The 24,426-nt window shown below is 34.5% G+C and overlaps 1 protein-coding gene across 2 annotated transcripts in view; it reads left to right on the top strand.

Moving 5' to 3' along the window:
* The window catches only part of DPH6 (diphthamine biosynthesis 6), a 210,394-nt gene that overhangs the window by 4,637 nt on the left and 181,331 nt on the right, over positions 1-24,426 (top strand). The window contains exon 3 of one of the 2 annotated variants that reach the window (XM_055812818.1): positions 1,966-2,159. In XM_055812818.1, coding sequence (XP_055668793.1) covers positions 1,966-2,159 — 194 coding nt within the window. Of the gene's footprint in view, positions 1-1,965; positions 2,160-24,426 lie in introns of those variants that run through there. The other variant, XM_055812825.1, reaches the window with a different exon arrangement.

Below are 24,426 nucleotides of genomic sequence, written 5' to 3'. Positions count from 1 at the left end.
AAAAGGTGGTAGAGACATAATAAAACCAAATAAACACTGTATTTCTAGAAATGCTTTAAACTGGCATAAAACATTTCATAAACCAGCTGCCAAAAATATGCAGTTTTGCTGCTGCTCATTTGTTTTAGCCTCGTGTATCTTCCTCCATTATTCTAACCCAGCATTTGTGAAATGGATTGAAGAACTGATCAGTTCGTCACAGGCTGTACCTAGACCTGTTTCTATGAAAGAGAATGGGAGAAACTCAGGTAGTCTTAAGTCAGCTGTGAGGTGAGAAGATGAGCTGAGTACTTCTGTGTTGGACTAGAGCATGAATTGAACTTGAAATGAGACTTGAAAAGGAAGTGAGTTCTTTCCCAGTCAGTAGTGGAGGATGCTAAAGCATGTTAACATAGGTTTACTGGTCAACATATGTTAAAAAATTGTGATATCTGGTAACTGTATAGTAAGAAGATACACAGAAAGTGAAGGAAAATGGGAGCTGCCATCACAAATGAGTCACGGATACAACTGGAAAATGCTGAAGAGTACAGGAACAATGTATTTTCTGGGTAGCTAGGACATAATCATCTCTAATCTTGTTGAAATATGTTGTCTTTAAACTAATTTATCCACATCAGAAATGCAGAATATTGTCATTAAAATCATAAAATGCTCTCTTTAAGTGTGTAGTTGGAAATTTTGTGGAAAGTTAATTGAGGTGCTTCAGGCAATAGCAGATTCTGTGCCATTCATTTTATTTTATCTTGTACCACTGTTGCCTGGAGAGTCTCAATTAATAAAGAAACTGTGTATTCTGAACTGAGTATCAGTTTAAAGACCTTGTCATACTCATGTATGTTGAAAAACACTGAGTTTTCTTTTAAATCAACTCTTCTGCTCTATGTTGGTTAGTTGTGATTATGGGTTTGTATTTGACTATTTTGAGCAAAAGTGTCTCTGTTGTATGGTATAGAATGTGACATGACCTAATTGTTACATCACAAATTAGTTATCTTGATCAATGTTACAGACCTTTTTCTTTGCAAGGTGTGCTACATGGGTATATGGCAGAGTTTCAGAGTTTCAGTTTTACAAATTAGCATTAAAATAGTGAACTGTGTTAGCTTTCAATAAATAAAGTGGAGGTTTCACCAATAATAATATATTGCTTTATCAATCTGAAAAATTATCTGAAAGATTTCATATGTAAATGGTTTATCATATAATTTGAGATTTAATTCTAATCCATGATGCCTGCATTTTGGCTGTTTTTTTCTTATGTTCTACCTGTAAACTGCTTGTAAGAAAACTCGGTTAATTTTTTCATCCTGGTTAAGGAAATGGTGGCGAATTGTTGATTTCATTTCAAGCTTAATTTTAAAAGGAGTGAAGGTAGAAAGGGCCTGGCTATTACAACAGATTTCCTTTTCTTTTTATATATTAAGCAATGTCAAAATGTTACAGCAGTCTACTTTTATTCTACTTAAGTAGAAATAATCTCTTCTTCTTTCCTGATGACCATGACAACAATTTTAACAAGAAAGTTTTTGTAAATTTGACAACTTATTGCTTATTCTCTGTGTTGCAGTGCATTCCAAATTTCTTGCTCTGAGTATGTTGAAATGCATATGGGTTTGTGTCTATGAACTGTGATCCTATTAAAATTACCATATAAATAGGAGCAGAATTGGACTGTTACGAGATTTTTGGATGAAGCAGGGAGAAATACTAAGGAAGAAATAGACACCACAATTTTGAAATAGGCAGCATGTTTGTGACAGATGTCTTCCTCTCCATACGTCTGTTGGGTGAAGAAATCTATTTTTTTTCTTTCCATGTTTATAGAGGTATTGTCACCAAACATCTGTTTGTGAACCAAAAAATATTAACATTTAGATTTTCTCGGTGCTTTGTAGTATTATGATTATCTGTAGTAATTGTTGAAGTAATGTACCTAATATGATTGTTTCTTAACTGTGGCAGGGCAGACTGATGAATTGGACAGCTATATGTATCAGACAGTAGGACACCATGCCATTGACCTATATGCTGATGCACTGGATTTGCCACTCTATCGTGGTTTCATAAAGGGTACCAGTGTAAATACTGGAAAAGTGTATACCACATGTCAGGAGGATGAGGTTGAAGACCTTTACCACCTCATGAAACTTGTTAAGGTATGCTGAATGAAAAGACTTAAATAACTGGAGACAAGTATGTTGCTTAACTCATTTATAAATTTAAGTAAATGATCCACTTAAATATTTAAGGGAAGTGAACACTTTTACAGGTTTTATTTCTATTCCTTTGTTCTTCCTAGCATGGTAAATATATAGCATAACTTTATTCCTTTTTCCCCAATTTAAATGAGACTTATTAATTCCTATTTCAAGCCAAAGCCTTGTTCCTAATTAATAAAAACACCTGTAACAGGCGCTGAGCATATTCTACAAAAAACATAATTGTGAAAATTATCTATAAATAAAATATTTATGTAGTTTCATGTTTGAAATAATGCATTGCTTGATTACTGGAATGAGAGATCTTTTGGGTTTTCTGCATTTATCGATGTATGGAAAGTAATGTCTAGACATTTCCGTTTGTCTATGCTTATGCTCTGTAAACCTGAATCTGTTACTTGCTTGTATGTTGCAGGTTATTCACAAGGTATTACAGCATATTTTACAATGTCAGTTTGTCTCTACAGGTAGCCTTGTAACTATATTCTAATATATCAGATAATGGTAATACCATATATCAATCCTTTTTTTTGCTATAAAACCAATTAAAGGGAGACAATATGCATATTTCCTAAACCACTAGAAAGTTATTCTCTGCTCTTTTCCAAAATGTTTAATGTAGTACTTTATTTTTCACTGGAATGAAATCAGAATTAAGTCACTGAACTAAATAAAAAGCCTCTCATTGACCCCAGGTGTTTTACACAAAGTTTGAGTGAACGTGCTATGTCTATACCACTTAATTGTGTTGCTGACTGCAGCGCACAGTACTGAAACAATACAGAAGCACTGCGCAGATACACAATGCTAAGACAATGTTCAGAAAATCGTATCAATTGCTATTTAAAAAAAAAAGTAAATGCACATTTAAATTTATTGATCAGACATGTAGACTACTTCCTGAAACTTCAGCTAAAGATATTTGTAGCCTTCAATTCAGGTATTGAACGTGTTCTAGCCCCCTTTCCTCCATTGAAATAAGAACTGAGATTCATGAACCTAAAATCTTCAGGCTTACTTGTTCAGTTAAAAAACCCCCACAAATGTACAGATAAGACCTAAGAATGTGATTTGAGTGCACAATGCTTCCTGAACCATGTTGGGAGTCGAATGTTACATCTTCTAAACAATTTTGGCAGGGAAATCATGTTTCTCTAAAGTAAAATCAAGATCATATACCCATACTGGAGTATGAGATTATGAAACAGGAGAACAGTCCGTATAGGCTGTATGGCCTCAAGTTGTACCAGGGGAGATCTAAGTTGGATATTTGGAAAAATTTCTTCACTGAAAGGATTATTGAGCATTGGAATAATCTGCCCAGAGAAGTAGTTGAGTCACCATCCCTGAAGGTATTTAAAAGACATGCAGACGTGGTCCTTAGGGACATGGTTTACTGGTGGACTTGGCAGTGTTAAGTTCACAGTTGGACTCGATTGATCTTAAGGGTCTTTTCCAAACTAAATGAATCTATGATTCTATGATTATGCTCTAGAGTGCTTCACAGAGGTTTTAAATGGAATGTGCATATCATGCAGTACAGGAGTTGAAAGAAATGTGGTGCAGTATTTTTAAATTATGTTTGAACCAAGATAGAAATTAGAAGGACTAGTATATGCTGTCTCTCAAAGCTGCATGCTAACAGCTTTCTGCCACTGGGTACGATAATAAATTATTGATCAATTTAATTAAAAACAGGCAGATTAGTGGCAATTAAGATGATACTTCCTTTTCAATTCTTGCTGTCTTTGGAGAAATGGATGTCTGACATAAATTAATGCTAATGTTAAATCTTGACAACTTCTGCTTTGGAAGTTTGTACATGATAATTATGACTATAGTTGAAAGAGATGTTATCAAGTTGTCTGGAACTAAATAACTATTCCTTTCCTGTGTAGAAATATTAGTTACACTATATGATATTTTAAAGACATATATATTAGCAATATACTGCCTTTATGTTAGACTTTGGATAACCATGTCTTTACAGTCAAACCTATCTACGAAATTCTGGTGCAGAAGTTTCAGTAGAAGTCTTGCATATTCTGATGAATAATTGCAAAATTATCAGGGGGGCATAAACTACAGCAGCTGTAAGTCTGTGTTTTTTTTTTAGTTTTAAGAAAAAGATATGAAAAATTTTCTTTTGTGTGTTAACACTAACTTTGAAAGCTTTCTATTTTTTCACATTTTTTTTATAAGTGCAGTTTTGTAGCTTTACTACATAAGCCTTAATCACTGAGGATTTTGCTTTAGGATTTTTTTCCCCCAGATGTTAATTTTTTTTTAAACAGAGAGCTCAATTTGCATTCTGTCAAAGGGAGGGGAGGAATTCTGGGGAAACCTTGTCAAAATGCAACCTTGAATGGACATAATTTCAAAACACTGGTCAAACTAACATAGCTCCATTTTTCTGTCAAATGGTTTAGGCGTGAGAATACAGGAAAGGTGTGTCTAGATCAAAATCACATAGTGTGCCTCTCTTTCCATTTGTAAAGAATGCTTATATTGAAAGTACTTTATAAAAAATTTAAACAAAACATACTTGAAAAACTAGTATGAATTCAAAAGTGTTTGATGTTTTAAAATCAATGTTACAAGAGCAAGATTTCTAAAAAGTTAAATATTCCCCTGCAGTGCTGAGAAACCCAGGACGACAGTCCTGTTCTAGTTCATGGGACTCAAAGTGATACTGACTGCCGATAACTTTAAACCTGCTAATTTTATCATCACAAACCCAGATGATTGCTAGGTATGAAGGAAGTTTATATTTATTTTTTAGTTGCCTAACGCCCCGTTTTAGATTCTGTATTCAATATATATTGTGAAATATATGATGTCTCAATGTATCTTACTATGCAGTCCTCACCAGATAGTAGGATATTTACTTTGTGAGACACTGACATCCAAGGAATAATTTAATCTACATTCCATGTTACTGAATAGGGATTACCAATACCCTTGTTTGTCCATGTGTGTTCCTTTATGTACTGGAGATTTTTCCAGCAAAGCATGTAAACACTAGGGTTTCTTAGATATCTGAATTTCCTTCAGGGTTTTATCGTGGCACTGTCTTTTAAACCAGTAAATATGTGGGAAAACTGTGTTTCTTTCCTGTTAGTGGTTGGAAAGACTTTAGCATGGAAGTGTTTTTATGAAACTTACTTCTCAATATAGGCATATTTAGCCGCTTTCTCCCCTTTTCAATGTAATTGTGCTCTTGTCCAAATAATGCATTGATGTTTTATGCGAGCACATGCAGAAGTAGTGTCAGATGACTTGAATCTTGGATTGTTTTCTGTGTCTTATGGGACTATGGCTAAACTTTTGTTTAGGGCAGAAGTTGTAGCAGATTCCAGTTCAGTTTAAGATAATTTGTTTCAGTTCTGGGTTCCAGTAGATAGTTCTGTCCTCTTCCAAGTTTCTTGCCTTATCTCCTCTGCTCTGGGAAGGCTTTGCCTTTATTGGGTAAGTTTCCACTGCTGGAGTAATTTGTAGAATTCCTGAACTTGATAAAAACATTTTTTCTTCTAGCTGTTTTTTCATCTTTTTCAATAACATTTTTCATGACTTGAGTTTTTCGAAATTAGTATTTAAAAATTGATTATATTTACAGTTTCTTTGTAATATATCTCGCCGTGTTTATTATAAAGCATGGAAGTTGATTTTCAGTGCATTTTCAGCTTTAACATGTTATTTCTGTCAGAGTTCTTATTGTGGTGCACTTTGTGGCTTCAGAACCTGCAAGCTTACAAAAAAACAGAGTACACTTGAAATAAATTCATATATTGGATCTCAGGACTGAAGGATTATTAATTATGATATAATCTATTGATCGTCAACTGAAAAATAAGAATTGATGTTGGATATATTGCATGTATGAAACATTTAAATAATAGCCTTTGCTTGTGGCACTGTTTCATTTTATCAGTAATGTGGAAGGAGAAAGAAAGAAAAATTATTTTCTAAAATATTGTCATATTCTGGAACACTGATCTTATAACTCAGTCAGTAGGAATGAGTAACATGGTTTTTAGTTACAGCAATGAAGAACTTATTAATACAACCCATATTTTATAGTTATTTTTAAAGCACAGAATCATGATTTTTAAAGTGAACCCGGACTGATGTTTACTGAAGACAGGAAGTATTCTTGTCTGAGAGTTAAAATTGCAATAGCTGTGTAGTTTTAGATGTTATTTAAGATGATATTTTGTCTCAGATGAAGTACTTTGGCTGTGCAGGTTCAGGTGGAATAGAGGTAACTTCAGTCCTATCATTATTCATATAAACTCCCTAAGACTTTGAGCACTTCATGAAACAGTTCTTTGGAGTTTAAGGTGAATGAATGAAATACAAGGTTATTCTGTGGCCTTTGGATAGGGTTTAATTCCCCCACAGAAGATGAAGCTTTCGCTTCCTTGTTATTGCTAATAGTCTTCCATGCTAAGGAAACAGTCTTTCATCCTTCTCCAGAATTTAGCTGCTGTGGCCAGTGAGTAAAAAGAGTTCTTGGACTCAGCCTGATGACTGATTTTCTGTGGCTTTTGTACAGCCAAACATTTAGATGCTCCCATCAGGAAAAACACATTAATAAATGTAACTTGGTATTCTACTGCAGGCGTTGCTTCACTTCTTCATTGTTATTAAATGCATAACAATAAAGTATTTAGAAGTAGTCTTTTGGCTTTTATGTATCCATTTTAATCAGCTCTTGGTAGTCCTCGTGACTTCAGTGGCAGTATTGACGTGAATAAAGACTAATAATGTACTCTTAACTCATGCAGATAAGGTTTGCAGATTTTCTTAGGAATCTTAAAGATCTAAATATTGTTAGGGAATCCTGATTGACTTTAAGAATCTGTAATCTGAGGACCTCAGCATCCTGTTCACCAAACTAATTTTGCAGTTAGTAGGTTCAGACAAAGTAGGTAGCTTCCCCCTCTCACTGATTAGGATTCATAGAGTTCAGAAGTGTGCAGAACAGTTCTGTTCTAGTTATCATTTCACATGTTTCCAGTTGAAGAAAATCTGATATTTTTCCCATTATGATTTATTTGTAGATGTATAGACAAATTCCTCAAGGGTATATTTTTCAACACTTTTGAAAAAGATTAAATTATAGGAGGAGGTATTTGTCTTTCGGCCAAATTTCCAGAATAATCACTCTTCCTTAATTTTTCTCCCTATATTTTAAGATTATTGCAAATGAAGAATACTGTGCCCTTGATATTTTGATAGGTTAACTTTATATATAATTCAGCATTTGAAACATAGAATTTATGTACAGTAAGGGAAATTATAACATCAGTATTGAAAAAACATCCTGAAAAATCTTCAAGTGCCCAGTTAGGGGGAGCAGTGGTAGATAAAAAACCACGGAATTTATATTTTGGGCCCTCTTCTGCTCATGTTGATTAGGTGAACATTTGCAGACCATATCTCTTAGCACATTTCTTTTTGCCTTTAGACAGGAAAGTTAAACGTGAACTTTTAGAAATTGTATGAAATGGTTACTGCACTGACAAGAAATAAATAACCATGTTTCTTCATAAAATACGATCTTTTTTTTTTTTTTTTTGGAGACCAAATATTTGCTGTGGTTTTTCATGTGGTATAAACCAGGGTCCTCTATCTTTTACAATGAGTAGATGTTATCTGTAAGAATATGCATTGTCCCTTTTGAACTCATAACGTTCAACAGTTATTTTTTTTTTTACTTGTTATTTTTTCTTTTAACTAATCCTGGAGTAGAGCTCCTTAGCTTTCTCCAGCTAGGGAATGACCATTAGCTTCCTCCAGTAAGGGGTTGACCGTTGCCATCAGCAGTGAATAACAGTGTGGATTAAGGGAAGAGAGTAATAAGTAATTGCATAGTTGGCAGTGCTTTAAGCAATGTAAAATACAATTATTTATTTATTTCTATTCACAAAACAGGGTTGGGGTTTTTTTGTTGTTTGTTTTGTTTGGGTTTTTTTTTTAGATTGAATTTTAAAATGAGGTGGGAACAAGGACATTTTTTTAATCAACAGGATGCCTGTCATTCTCCATGTCTCATCTGAACTGTTCAGGAAGGGTCAATTTTTTTTTTTTTTTTGCAGAAGGGCATCTTGAGCAACGTCTTTGAGATAGTTTCTTACCGTGAGAAATGTTGAGCTTTATGTAAACAAAAAAGTCACTGTATTTCTCCCTGTTAGGTGCATGGAGTTGTTTTTACTCACTCTCAGTCTTGTTGTGTTAATATTGAAAAAGCAGAGACAGTCAGGCTGGTGGTATAAGATGGTAAGCAAGCCCGAGGGCTTGTTCTGGTCAGCTTTAAACCTCTGATTGCCAGGTTTTCCTAATTTCCCATTTCCAGGGCATCTCTACTGTGACCTTGCCTGCTGAATATGATGTTCTGGGTTGCAAGATTCTCACATGCATTTGGAAATGGGCAGCCAGGCATTGTTTACAGGACGCCAAATGAACTGTGCACTCGCAGCAAGTTTGATAAACACACATTTCCTCCTTTTATCAGTGAGATTGCAGAATGTGAAGTATGAGTTTCCAGTTTTACTCATTCCCTTCAAACCTTTTCCTGTTTAAAAACTGAATTTCACTAATTGGATGATGATACATCCTTAGATTTTGTTTTGCTTTTTTGTTATTGTTGTTTTGAATTCAACTTACTGGTCACTGACACTCTTTCAATGCCTACCTTGACCAGGTTTGGCAGACTTTCAGATAAAAGCTTTCCATTTGTTCAGCACAGAAAAGGTTCATCCCTATCAATGTAAAGTGAATGCTAATTAACAGTAATGACTTCTAATCACTTTGCTTTTATACTCCTTTAGGAGCACTGCTATTATCCAATGTAGTTAAGTGAAATGCTTGTGTATGAATCAACAATGCTGTATTTCTTCTTGCAGCTTTTGCTCATAATCAAGCTTTGAATAAATTACGATAGTAAAATTGGTTTTAATGTGCTGTGTTGCATGGGGAGAAAGGAACCTCAAGTATCTTGTTAAATATCTTGAATATTTAGAGAGTTATCTATTAACATTTTGGCATTCAGTATTGTAGTTAAATGGAAAAATACATTAAGATGTTTAAGTCAATTTTGTAAATGTTATCAAAACTTTTTTCACGGTTTCAATTCTATTTAAGTGACGTGCATAGACTCAACAGCCTCAGTAACAGTCCCATTTGGATCCGATTGCATATCTGTAGGAATGAACTATAACATTTCTGAGTTAAAATGCAGTTAGGTTTTACATAGAACAAACATGTATCTTGAGAACTTCACCTGTTTTAGCCTAGTGTTGTAGTGTATATTTAGTAGGTTAATATACATTTATTTTATTAATACTGTGCATCTAACAAACTGTTCATTTTGTTTACATGCATGCAACCTGCCTGCCTACAATCATATAAACATCAGAAGGAGGATAAAAGGAATGCTAGTGAAATTTTATTAATACCTGGATACCATAAAATAAGATAAAGCTTTATTTTAGCAAAACTAGACTGCCAGAAACAATGCTGATGAAAAACAAGAGCTAACATATTACTAGACTGGTAGTATGTTCAGCAATTTTAAAATAATTCTGATGTAGGAACAGAATTAGGCTAAAGACAGAGTATATATGCATTTGAAATTTAGTGAACTTTTCCGCTTAACATTGCACATACAGGACCAGTTTGGAAGCCAAAGGTGGTAAAACCTGGATGAAACCTATTCCTGACGTGCACATTAGTTTTTGGTTTTATTTATCTTTTATTAACAAGTGGCTTGAAAGAATTACTTAATCACTGAGAATCACTTAGAAGGAATTCCCGGTCTCAGTGGCTTGTGAAGGAACTGGGGTCCTGCTTGGTGTATTTGTGTTGTCTGGTTTTGTGATTTTAAAGAAAAAAAAAAAAAAAAAAAAGAGGATTTTTATTTTCTGTGGCAGTTTCCTTTCATGTAGTACCTCTGTCTTTGCACGCTTAGAGACACAGTTCCACCACAGTTACCATCACAGTTCTTATGCATATGGATGTGAGCGAGTATCCACAGGCACTGTCAGTGGTTTTGATTTTGTTTTGTTCATGCATTCATATAGGTGTAGACAATTTTCTGGTACGTTTTGTTTGCTTGGGCATCTTCTCTGTTAACCTATTTATTCTTTGGTTTATTATGAAGTTACTGCCTGACTTAATTTGAAAAGACCTTCCGTGTAGCCTTTCATTTTTAAATACAAATCTGAATCAGTGTTCATAACAGTGCTGTTTTTTGTTGTAGTACTGTAAAACATGCTGCTTGTGGGTTTTGTCACCACATAGTTGAAAAAGAGCAACACCTTTCTTCTCTACGCTTCCATTTAAATGGATGGTACTATCCGTGTCTTATTTCTGTAGTTTGGTATCTTTCTTGGCATCTTCATCAAGCTTTTTAAGGATAAAAATGAGAAATATAAAAAATGAATTATCTTATTCTGTGCTGAGGTAACTGGCAGCTTTGTATTATTTACATTTCTCATTAGGCAGCAGTAATCTATGTTTTAATATTGATTAGTGTTTAATGAAATGTAATTGGGGTTAGTTCTAATAAAATACAATCAAGGACAGGTGAGCTTTCATATAAATGAACAGTAAAACATTTATCAAATCTGTCTTCAGAAATATTTTTATCTCTGAAGCTCATTCTTTGTGTAAAAATCATTTTGCTTTCTTATACAATTACTAAGTTATTTAAGCTGACTTATTTAACCCCCGCCCCCCGCTTTGATATGCATGGCATACATACAGCAGTTGCATGGTTACATTGTTTTCAGCTGGACGCTTTACTGTTTCTGATCAGTCTGTTTAAATTTAATTCTTCTCCAAAGGCTGGGATTTCATTTGGTTTATATTGCACCAACGTTATCATTTTCAAAATAGAAATGATTGATTTGTAACTCTCTTTATGAAAAGGAATAAAACGGAACTGGCCTTTTTAGACTGTAAAAGGACGGTACGGTATGGAGATACTCTTTCTGTTGATAAATTCTGCCTGTGAAAGAATTGCATAACAGTCATCACTCATTTTCATATTGATTATGAGTGGGATTCCAGTAATAGGTTCCTGTTTGCAAAGGATAAGGCGGCGCTATGATTAGTTACCTTTTCCATGGAAAGTACTACAAAGGAAAATGCCAAACGAGTGCCCTGCAGTATTCCTATCAGCCTGACAGTCTGTTATGTGAACTTTTTTTTCACTCCATTTTCCTTCAGAAATACAGCTTGAGTCTTTTTGCCTTATTATTGTTTTAGGTTTAGTGCATTTGCATGCTCTTCTAACTCCGGATTCTTTAGTTATTTATTTTCCTGACAGCCTTCTCTGTTCTCGGGCCCTGTCACCGTTGTAACTCCTGAAAACTGATACAACAGTGCCCTCTGTAGTTTCTCCATACATGGTTACTACCTGCAGCTGGTTTTGAGCGTTCAAGGTAAAGAACAGCGTGCGTAGACTTATTTTTAGCTCAAACAAAAGCCCTTTATTTCTTAAGGAAACATTTTGCTTTTTCACTGACTATTTTATATGCACGAAAGGGAACAAAAGAGACTGTTCTGAGTCATCTTTTAGGTTTATAAGCTCTCTTGTCATTATCTAGTGAAAATCTGAGATTTTATCAGGCATTCAGGGCAGTCGTTAAAACTGGATGGGTTTTTCTGAGTTGTGTAGGCTTTCCTGAAGTTTTTGATTGAAGTGGAGCTTCAAAACAAAGTGATTTAAAACTTAGTTCGTTTGTGCTTGTTGCTTCTCCTAAACTAAGTCTTGTATGATCTGCTGGCGACTAAAGACATACTCATCAGCAGAACACCTAAGCTTTATTAATGACGTTGTTTTAATTCACACAGTGACTGAAGTAATTGTTGTTCATTAGCATTGATTTGTCTCCAAAACTCGTTTACAATTTAGATTTATCTTTTACCTCATTATAGCTTGATATGCAAATAACTTTTTGTTCTGTGTTTTCTGCAGAACTTGTCGGATGGGTTACAGTATTGTTCCCTGCATTCGCATACGTACATTCACACTCATATGCTGCCATTTAAATATTATAAACTACAATAAAAAAGCATGACCTTTTAGAAAATAAATGCTTTAACTCCAATTAGTTTCTTCTGTAACAGCATCGTAAAAGTCACTCTGTGAAAAGTTAAATGGCTTTATTTTATGATGGGGAGTGTTAATGTATGTGTAGAACACACTCTTAATGCACTTCTATGAAATGAAAATCATAAGTCATTGCAGTAAATTATAGTTAATGATGTAACCATTGATGGCTATTCAAAACATTCCTGTATCTCTAATGATTTGTGTAAAACACATGACTGCCCACATGCCTTAGTTCATTTGGAAGAGTGGGTAGATAAACGCACTAGCTTTCTGCTTCTGAAGACCATTTTTTCTGTGTAACAAGTGATAAGAATTTTGGTGAAGTAAATAGTACATCACAAACCACTTCTTGCAGTATTTGAGATCTGGTAATAAATGATCATGAAGACTAATTTAAAATTAAGTTAAGAGGTGAGATGCTTCAGGATTGTAGTGTGTAAAAGCTTTGGTTTTTTGTCTGCCTGTTTTGTGGGTAGTCTCTAGTTATATGTTGTCTTTACTTTTTACCATGAGGTTTTGTATACTGAAATGTTGCTGGAGGAAGCAACTATTATGGCATAATGTGCACTGGGTAATCCACAAAATACCCCATATTTACTATCCATTAACATAAAATGATTGCAGAAGTTAAAAAGGTGACCCATGTTTTTCGAGTAAAGCAACCATTACTCTACTGGCAAAAAAGTAATGTTAAATTTGGTCATAATTAGTTTACTTCACTCTAAATTTAACTGAAACTCTGACTCAAGCTTAATTTTTGCATTGATTGCATAATTGTTAATCTTGGATATCAGGGGATTTTTTGTTTCATTTTTGTTAGTGAGCTTCTTCATGCATGTGGGTTTTCTATGGTAAAAGTATTAATTCTGTAATATGGCCAAACCATGGATTGTTTAATTTTTAAAGTGATCTTGAAAGCTTACTTCATGAAGAAAGGATAGAAATTAGGTATTAGAAAAAGGAAGCGATATAAATTTCTACTTTAAAGTAAATAGCTACTTTAGATATGATTTTAGTGTTTTCAATGGAACTTCATCATAGTTCACTGTCTTTAGACAAATCTGTCATTCAGATCAGTGGGAATTTGGCTTAGAAAATGAATTCTTAATTAAAATAATATTTTAATGAATAAATTGTTATAGGTGTGATCTGGTTGGCAATGAGAGAAGGATTTAATTTTAAACTGCAACGTTTGAGATAGTTAAGATGCTATTTGGAGAAATGAATAAGATGTATTTTCTTGCAATGAAACTAGCAAATTAAGATTCAACTTTATTAGAATAGTGATAAATGTTGATTACATTACGATGAATTACAGCTTTTCTGTCTACTGTGAGCTGGTATAATTTACCAAGACTGGGCAAAGAAGTGACAGAGCAGCCACTGCAAATGCTTATAGGAAACGTCCCGTTTAGTCCACATACTTTTCTTTTTTTAGTTAATATGTCAGTGATGAATGTACCCCATCCTACAATCATTATCTCCCCCCAAAATACCACACTTCTTTTCGTCTAGTTGGATTACATGATCCCTGCCTGAAGTATTTAGTGAAGGAGAATATATGTTTAAGGTAAATTTGTAGTTGAAAATACTTGTTTTCAAATAACTTGTTTAAGAGTGATCACTGAATAATTTTCAAATATCTTTTCATAAAATCTGAGTTAATGCAGGGGGTAGTTAAGGGTATTTCTGAAGGTCATCTTAATTTTAATTTTCAGTATTTCTTTGACTTGAAATACCAAAAGATGTGTAGACAATGTTGGGAATGTCTTTTGTATAGAAAATAATAAATATCTATTCCAGTTTACTTGGTTAACAGCTGCCTATGCTATAACACTAATTATAAGAAGAAAAATAAATACAGCAATCTAAAATGGAACGTTATTTGGCATAGCAAAAGAAATACTGACTTTTCACACTGGTAATGTTTATGACCCCAAGGGAGTCTTTATGATTAAATTTAAGTTTTAAGACCTCTTTTTTTAGGATATATTTGTAAAGACTTTTTAAAATTCTACTATTAAGATGTTCTTTCTTTCTATGGAACTTGATCACATGAGAGATGGCATAATATTTTTAAAGAAAAAAATAGTATTTAGGATTTACTTGGTTACTTGATGGCCTGTCTGTTTTTATAACTGTAGGAAGTATAGATAATATTCATAAAACAACTGTGAAATGTCAGTAGATACTGAGGAGTTAGGGACTAAAACCAAATGAGCACTCTTCCTTTGAAGTATTTTCTTATGGACCTGTTTGTTCTACATTCCTTAGGCATCTTGTTTTGCTGTCTTGTGTTATCCACACTCCCACCCCACCCCCTATTTTTTTTTTTTTCTCCTTGTGTTGTTCTGCTTACACAGTGTGACCTGGTAAGTTGTACTGCATACAATATTTGATGGGTTTTGGCCTTTTTTGGGGTCATGTATTTTGATATAAAAACCAGTGATACCATTGTATTTCAGGAAGGCACAGATTATTACAGAATATATCATCCAAGTAGGTGCATTAGACTACCTGGCATAAGCTTTGTCTTCTTGGTTTTCTTCAGCTTCTGTGTTCCCTGGCCAATGTACTAGGACAAAGAAAAGGATTAATCTGTATAAATATATAGTATTTTGTAGAACTTGAGTTTAAGTTGTAAGGTTTGTGATTTTACAGAGCTAGATAACTGTTGTTTATAATTGCTGGGATTAATTTATTAAGTCTTTCCTGTTCATGTAGATGTGTTTTATTCTGCTGCAGTTGTGTTTTATAAAGTCCAATAATTCTTTTTTCTTTCACATTCCTTAACTTTCTTTAGACCTCTACAGTTTTCCGGTAATTTTGATGGGTTTTGTGCTACAATAACCCTTTTTGCCACCTTTAGGATTATTCTTATCATTTGGAGAACATTCCTGTGTCTTAGGGAAAGTCTGTCAGTCATTATTTATTACCCACTTGTCATTGTGACTTATTCATTGCTTACATCACCATTTTCAGAAGTATTGCTTTACAGAAATGGTGAACAGTGCTGTGAAGGGAAGATCAATAAATGCTTTCAAAGGAAGATTTACCCTGAGACTTAGATCTTCTTTTTAATACTCAGTCTCTGCTATTAGTTATGAGATGGTTTTAATATTTTGACATCAAGTACCCTGTTTCTCAAAATGGAAAGATGCCATTGCGTCAACTAACTTTGGTGGAGCAGCATGACTTTGGGAGTTAAGTTACATAATGCCTAATTTTGCAATTTTCAATACTTAGTGGCTTTTTCTTAATGCTTATCTTCTAACCTGAAAATACAGTTTCATTCCCTAAGAAAGTGATAAATCATTTATCTAATAAACCCTTGAAAAAAATTCTTTTAATTTTATTGATACTGTTGTGTGTAACTGCACAAAGAGAGGAGAGCAGAGTGCTTTTTTGAAATCATCAGTTGGAAAAAAAGAAAAATTTCTACTTCTCCCCATGCCTGTTTAAATTGCTTTGATGGGTTGATGCTGTCTTTTCAGAGCTTCCAATCTGATGTGATATGGTGACTATTGCCACCTTTTGAAAAGGTATTTGCTCTAGAAAACTATGTGAATATATATAAAATTAAATTTATTGTATTAGTTGCAAATTCAGGCAGCTGAGAACTTGAAAATGGCAATCTCCTTTGTATTATCTTGTACTTCAAATAAGCTGGAAAAGCAGATTGTAATCATACTATATTATATCATGAAACCCACTGGAAGGAAACTAAACAAAAAGTTTGTATGGGTGTGTGATGTTTCCTAATTTTTTATTTCTTGATCCTGCAAAGTTAATTTTTTCCAAAATTTTGAAGTGTGGTGGTTTGACCTTGGCTGGATACCACGTGCCTACCAAGCCACTCTATCGCTCCCCTCCTCAGCAGGGCTAGGGGGAAAGAAAATAAGATTAAAAAAATCCAACCCTTGTGTGTCAAGATGAAGGCATGTTAATAAAGCAAAAGCAAAAATCACATGTGGAAGCAAAGGAAAACAAAAGATGTTATTCTCTACTTCCCATCAGTAGCCAATGTCCTGCCACTTCCTGGGAAGCCGGGCTACATGCGTAGCAGTTGCTCTGCAAGAGAGATGTCATAAATATTGAATGCTCCCCTTCCTGCTCCTCTTTCTTAGCTTTTATATCTGAGCAGACATCATATGGTATGGAATATCCCGTTGGTTCGACTGGGTCAGCTGTGCTGGCTGTCCAAGATCTTGCCCGCCTGTCCCTAGCCTAGTGGTGAGGGGGGAATGTTAGTGATACATTCACTGTGTGTTATCACTCCTCTTGTCGCCACCTTTCTAGCTACCAATACAAAGCATAGCGCTATGAAGGCTGCTATGGGGAAAAGTAACTCCATCTCAGCCAGACCCAACACATGAAGATAAAAAGATCTAAACCAGTTGTGCACACACATGCACAGTTTTGTCTGGGCACATGAAGAAAGCTGGGAACCTAGAGTCTCCTTTGCAGTAGCAACTTTTGCAAGATGAAATGAGGGACAACAGCATCTAGCTGGCAGTCTGCTGCTATTTCATAGGTAGGAAACAGGTTTCATGGGCTAGATTTTTGTATTCATGGGATGACTGGAGGTTTCATTGGGAATTTTTGTTTGGTTGGTTTGATTGTTCTTTTACCTTAGAGTTGCTGTTCCATCAATTGGTAGGTATTCTTAGTTCTGTGTTATTATCAGCTGCTCCTGATAACAGTTATATCAGTGTCATTCCAACCTTGGAATATTCATATTCTCAGTATATTATTTTGCCATGCTGTCAGAATTTTGGCTGCCAGAAAATTCCTGAGAAATACAAACTAAAGAGAGGGTTTGCCTTATTATGTAACATGCATATAGTGCATTATAGAATATGAGCGACTCTTTCCGTGGCCATTGCTGCAGTACAAATGCAAGACAGTACAGTATTTTCAAAGATGTGCATAGCTTTCTCCAGTGTGTGTATTAGACAGTGATGTAGATAGTGTCATGTACTGTATGTTAGTAGACTTTCACATTAGCCTGCTATATTTCTCTTTTATGTATCAGTAGTTAACCTACTTTAAACTTAAGCATTAAGTCAATTTGCAAAAACATAAGTAGTCTTCCAGGTATTAGACTTTATGTATTTTGATGAAGGCAACATATCATGTTAAAAAAAAAAAAATAAAAATACCTAAATCTATAATAAATTCAAAAGCAAGGAGGATCCTTGCTTCCATGCTTGTTTTCAGTCTGGCATGCTGGTTTATAGCAAGTGTTATTCAGCTCCACTTAGTTCCTGGGAAGTTTCCTTTCCATCACTTCAGAAGCCTGTCAGAATTATGTCCCCGTTCCACTTAGCAACCTGTGAACATGTATTTTGATAGACTAGAAGGATATCACAATTGCAACCTGTTTGTAAAATACCTTAACTAAAGAAATGAGGAGTAAACTATGTTTAAGTGATTTGTGGTAAGCTTACATACAAAAGTTTTTTCTCACCCTGCTTCCCATTCTTTTACTCAGCTAACTTAGTTTTCTGGTAAGGTGGCAATTAGGTTTTCAGGTTTTTTTATACATACATTATGGTTTTAGTTGATTTTTTAAAAAGTATATTTAGAAAGTTCAATTGAGGAACCGAGACCTTCCTGTATAGCAGTTTTTCTCAAATTTGATCATTAAGTTTTAAGTTGTCTTGATTCCTTCCGGGTGGAAAGTATTATCATTTACAGTTTCCCCTTTGAACTGACACCACACAGAATCCATCTAGGTTTAGTTTTCTCCCCAAGCCTTTTGTTGTTTCTTCCTTGTTCAGAAGATGCTCTGTCCATATACTTAATTAGAATGAAAGTTTTCACTTCTTTAATTATGCAACTATGTCTTTATTAGGCAAGGGTCATCTCTAATGCTTAACTTCTTATTTCAGCAAAGTGTAGAGCTCATCCTTTGGTCACTTGGTATGTTTCAGTAGTTGGCAGTAGTTTGACAGGATGTTGTACTGTTTTTATGTACATCTAAAACATCTGAAGTATGTTCAGCCTAATTTGTTAATTGTATCTTGTTAACAACTCCTGACTGAGACCACACTTGCAGTCTCATGTTTAGTACTTCAAAAGAAAATGGGTTTGGGATCCTTGACCTCTTCGTCCCAAGCATACAATCATAGTGCAACTGTATGATAATGTAATATGCAGTGTGAACAGGAGACACTGGTTTAAAACATCAAGACTATGAAGACTTCTTAGTTTAAAACCAGATATCTGTCAATAAAACGGTAGCAATTCAGGTTGAAAGCCTGACAAAAATAATTTGCTTCTGTTATATGAGACAAAAGTATTTGTGGGAAGGCTAGGCTTACTTTCTTCTTTGTAATGGGTAAGAAAGCTTAATAGTGGGCAGCCCGTTTTGCAAATGTCTGCTCTGAGAACTCAAAGGGGACTGAAACCTTAATGAATGTGAACGACCCTGAACTTCCAGTGGCTATAAACATTTTCAATGTCCTTGTTCCTATCTGGCTGATTTAATTTTTTTTTTTTTTTTTTTTAAAACCAACTGTCTTTTTGTGTCACACAATCAGTTTGTGTTGGACGAGACTCAGAAGCTGTTCCTTAGCTGGTAGATTCTTTGGTGAACAAAATACTTCTGCTCTTAATAAAAAGCTGTTTTCCTTTTTCTCTTATCTTGTTACTACAGTCCACAGTCACTTATGCCAAGGGCACAGGTCATAAGTACATATTTGCAATTTTAGATGTCTCAGTCATCTGAAACTTTAGTTTCTGCGTAAAAAAAACCAAAAACCCATAGTAAATAATTGTAACACTTTGATTAGAGAAGACACATATATATATAAGTATAACTGAGAAGCCACAGTATAAAATTAATGCATATACCTTTCAACAATAAAGCATTCTGGAGATGCTATTTTAGTTTAGGCAACAAACAATTTGGGAAATTCTGATTCAGGCAATATTGTCTTCTAAATTTAAATAATCAGTTTGCTTTTAATCTCAGAGAATACCGTAACAATCTGCCTGCAGTTGAGGGGTAAGTGAGGAGGAATAGTAAAGGAGGGCATGCATTCTTTTCTCTGTGATGCAGTTACCTACTGTCAACAGAGAATTTACAGTTCAGCTTGGTTTGATACACATTTTTAAAGATGTGGAACCTGGATGGTAAAGGAAGTGTTGTTGGCTTTAAGCAGAGAAGGTACCAAAGGGATCTTTGGTCCTCTGCCTAAGTGATTTTCTATTTCTTGCTATCAGTTTCATACCAAAGCAACACATACAGTAACAATACCCTTCCACAAAATACTGTTAAGATTGTATTGTGAGTCTCAACTAGTGTTTTGCATTTTTTTAAATCTCACTTAAAAAAAGGAGAAAAGAGGTGACCAGATGAACAGTGATCAAATGTTTAACTTATTTTTACATTTATTGCATTTTCTTAGAATTTTTTTTTTTTTTTAATGTTTACTCATGGCTAGGATGGGAATGGAAGAACTAAGATAAATGTTGGAGTTAAAAAAAACAACACCATGCTTTGGAGGATATTGGAATTTGGAAGAAGAAGGGTAAAAGGTATACTTTAACCTTTCCTCCCTTCTTGCTCAATAACTTGACCCTACATCACCTGTTCTTCTTTGCCTTTGGAATAGATTCAGGATCAATTTAGTTGACAGCTGTTTCTCTGGTAGGGTTCCTGATTTATTTTTTTTCCAATGTTTTCTGGCCTACACATTTTCTTGGTATTATTTTTCTGCACACTTTTTTCTATTTTTACTCTGAAATTCCTCTCCTTTCTTTCATCAGTGCTAAGTATTCACCTGCATTTAATCGTGGTATCACGCCAGCAAGCTGTATTTTATTCTTATTCTCTAAGACATTGCTAATTTGCGATTTCTTTGACACGTTATCATCTGCCTTTCCTTTCTGTTCCTTCCAATCTCCTTCTTTCACATTTCTTCCTCAAGGCAGATCCTCAAGCTGCCCTTTCTTTCTTCTACTCAAATTCTCTCTACCTTAGAGTAATAAACTTCTAATTATCCCCTAAAGTGTAGTCTTGTCAACCCAGGTTGGGGCAGTGTTGCTTGCATATATTGGCATTTCCTGAAGGCTTTCCACTTACAGCTTTACCTGGTTTTAGGGTAAGTTAGACTTTTGCCTATTAGCTTTATTTGTGTTCTTGCCCCTAATATGAAACAAGCTGAGATCGCTTAGAAATGCAGTTCTGTATTTTAGAGAAGCGTTTTAAGGTAATGTTGTTTGTAAATAGCTGAGGTTGCCTGCTGGGGGGTGGATGGCAAAAGTGCAGTAATGAATTGTACATATTAAAATTCCTTTTGCATTTAGTCTTAAGTGTTTACATTGCAACTTTTTTCAGTTTGTTACTAACAGCAGATTGTACTACCATTACATAAGCTGATGATGCCGCCGATTATGTAACATCAGTTATAGCAGAGTATGCATTTGTTATTAGACTGGAAAGGCAGTGGATCAGGCACAAACCGTACGTGAAGCTAAGAACCTGTCTACTGTTAATCAAAAGGAAGAGGGGATTCCTTCGTGTGCTTATCAAGACTGCTGGAAGAGACAAAGAACTCTGTTCCCAGCTCTCCTGGAAGGAGCAGTGCTAGTCGTTCCCAGAGAGGCTGGGGATGTTAATCCCTGGCCGAGCTTGCCACTGTCCTTAAAGTAGGACTCCAGGTGCTCTTGTATCAGGAGTCATGGGGAGCCTTTAACTGGCAGGTCAGTTCGTAGAGGAGTCAGATCTTGTTGGTTAAAGCCAGATAGCAAAGACAGGAGACAAAGGTAAACCCTTTCCAAATGTCTGAATAACAGGTGTGCTGAGGTACCCTAAAAAAACCTCCACCATTTTGTTAGATGCTTGTGAGAACTCTTTCTGGGGGCTTTTTGGGGACTTAACTATAGTTTCTGTAAATCTGTAAGTTCAGTAGAGGGCACTGCCTATTTCTGATGATTTCTTTAGTAAATTGCTCAGAGTAAGAAGTCTTTATGATGGGAATTTGGTACCTTAAAAATACTGCGTTGTAATAGACAGATAATGCCATTAAGCTGTCAGCTAACACATAAAGCAGAGTGATACAGAGAATGGTATCTAGTGTTTGCAACTGTCTTACAGCCTGATCTTTGGCTATTGGACTCAATGCGGAAATTGCCAAATATTTTGTGGTCTCTATCATTACAGTTGATAAGATTGAAGAATGGTCCCTTTCTGACCTGGAATATCTAAAAACTTTTGTAAAAGCAGTAAAAGAAGTGGGCGTTCTGCTGTGTGGTTTTGTGAAGTAAGCACCTTTTCCATAATCACAAGAAATTGTGAAGTGTATTATTTATTTAAAATTGTAAATTATATTTATTAGAAATAAAAATGTATGCCATTGAAAGGCATTAACAATACAGGTCAAACTAAGACAAAAGCAGAGACATCTTATGCCTATACGTTGTTGAAGCTTGGTTTTCTTGAAGTACTTTTGTTTCATTTCTATGCAAAAAGAGAGAAGGCTGCATCAAACAGAGATTAAAAGAAAAAAAAAAAAGAAAGAAAAAGAAACAACATTCAGTCATATCAGTGAGCAGTTGCCTATGTTGCAATTTGTATAGGTTTCCCTTAAAGTAGAATTCAGACTGAGTTTCAAAGTCTCAGCAGAATTTGGGAAGTATTTCTTAGCTGTCATTGTTCCAGGCATGTACACTTCATGCAAAGCAAGACATTAGGAGTTGGAGCGTTTGCTTTGAAATAGATTTTCTGGTTAAACTTAGAAGTGAACATAATTTAAATGTGGTGGGCCCATCACTTTTAATTTGACTTAGTTTGCTGAACTCTTTTAGAATGGATTAATACCTTTTTTTATATTTTATTTTCCAAAGTGCATATAGTGGTTACAGTATTCCCCATGGTGTCTAACTATGTCTAGTTTTATACTTAGTAATAGTCTTTTGGGGTTTGTTTTCTTATGCATTGGGGATAATTGCAGTATCTGCTATCTTCAAAGAATTTTCTTAAGCACCTATTTAATCTTTCTAACAGGACACTTGCAAAAAATCTTTTAGGCAGAGTAGTAAGAAATATCTATGGAAAACAGATTTTTATTATTACTATTTTACCTGCTGAGCATTGATTTCTAGTGTGATTGACCATGATACTGAATACAAAATCAGCTCAAATTTCTCTATTTTTGATGCATTTACAATTAATCTTGTTAGCTGATGTCCCTCTGGGGGTTGCAGGAGGGATGATAGTTGCAGTGCTCCTCCAAACTTACCACCTATTACCAGTCTTGGTAAGATTCTCTCCTGCCATTGAAAATATAGAAGTTTTTGGATAGAAAATGGTGAATAAGTTTGCCCATGTTTGAGTGTAGCTGCTTTCAGAGTTGACTGAGAGGATTAACATAATTCAGTCTTGCATTTCTGTAATTAAGTACTGCAAAATATCAAGATTCTTTTAAAAGTTAACTCTTTTCCCATGCAGCTTTCAGTGATCCCAGTTATGCAGAATCAAGGTTGATTAACTGAATAGCAAATGAAGACAGAGAATAAGAAAATGTAGCTGTAGATCCACATATTACGAAAGAATAATGATAAAATTACTAATATAGTTAGATAAATTAAATACTGTGCTATTGGTACTATGGTTTGTGTAGCACTGTGTAGCAAAAGGAAGGAGAGTGGTTGTGTTGTTTACGTTCTGCTTTTTGTTCATACCTGACAAAGAACAGTAAATATTAGCTCTAATGATGAAATCATGAGTATTGTAACAATAAATAATTAGTATAGCTTTGATTTCACAGTGTATTGACATACCACTGGTTATTCAATTTGCTTAGTGTTTACTGTTAATGAACACAGTCTTCCATTAGAGAGACAGATCTAGTAGTCATTGCAGTTGATGACATCTTCCAAAATTCATCCCGTAATTCATGTGCAGTATGGAAAGCAGTAATTACTTAGCACATTCAAAGAAGTCTAATTTTTTTATTGGTTGGTAGTACTGTTATTTTCAATGAAGAATCCAACACCCAAGTAATTTGAACACTATTCCTGCTGTTTTATTGTATTGTAATATAAACATAAATGCAGTGCTAAAAGCTATACCAATGGTGTCAGACTCCTTAAGGACTTGAGAAAACTGTCATAACTTCTAAAATAACTGATAATCGTTTGTGGGTCAAAAAGAGCAACATGCTGTATTGCTTAGCTTTCTGTTTTCTTTTTCTCAAGGTTTGTCTGAGATTTAATTTTATGTGAAGTACACAAAACACTGTCAGTGAAACATTATCACTTTGTAAAAGCTGTTTAGAATATGGTCTGGCACAAAATGTGCAGAAAATGAAAAAAGAATACTCCCAACTTTTTGCATAGAGCTAAGTTGTATATATTATTTGAAACTGTGGCCAAAACTAGTACAAATGAATGTGACTGCATCTTGATATTTGCAAAATAAGCTTAGAGCTTATAGCTTTTAAAACTTGAATTTGTATACATTAATACGTATGTGTAGAATTAAATATTAAAAAAATTTGTATAAATAAAATTTCATATATGTGGTTATGTGTGTGTACATATATATATATGTGTGTCTCTGTCTGTGTATGTGTAGTTCTTCACAGTTCTGAGAGGTTTTTTTGTCCTATCCATTTCACAATATTTCCATTTAAATGCATATTTTGATTTTTCTTCTGGGACTAGGTGGAATGCCTTTCCATTATGCTACTAAAAAAATAATCCACTTTAACACAATATTTCTCCCTAAAGGGATGGTCTTTTCTAGTCATATGACATTAACATTCATGATGTAGTGATTTTATCTTGACTCAAAAGGTGTTTTGTTCTGGTACTAAAAAGATTAAGGAGTGTCTTTTGTATCCTGCTGCTAAAAAACACCTCAAAATCAAGGAAATCTGAAAACCTTTCAAACCCAAGACTATCTGAATGGTCTTTGTTAAAGATAAGGCATTAGTAAAATTCAGAGTACAAAATTTAGAGAGTATAAAAAAGTTTGACACAGGTAGAGTTTAAAAGAAAAAAGAAAGAAAACGTTCCAAGAGAAGTAAATTGGAAATCAAGTAATCCTTTAAATCCAAATTCATAAGT

This window comes from Falco peregrinus, chromosome 1, assembly GCF_023634155.1.
Source record: "Falco peregrinus isolate bFalPer1 chromosome 1, bFalPer1.pri, whole genome shotgun sequence".
NCBI classification, from domain to species: domain Eukaryota; kingdom Metazoa; phylum Chordata; class Aves; order Falconiformes; family Falconidae; genus Falco; species Falco peregrinus.
The sequence above is the reverse complement of the archived record's forward strand: the minus strand, read 5'-3'. Positions and strand labels throughout refer to the sequence as shown.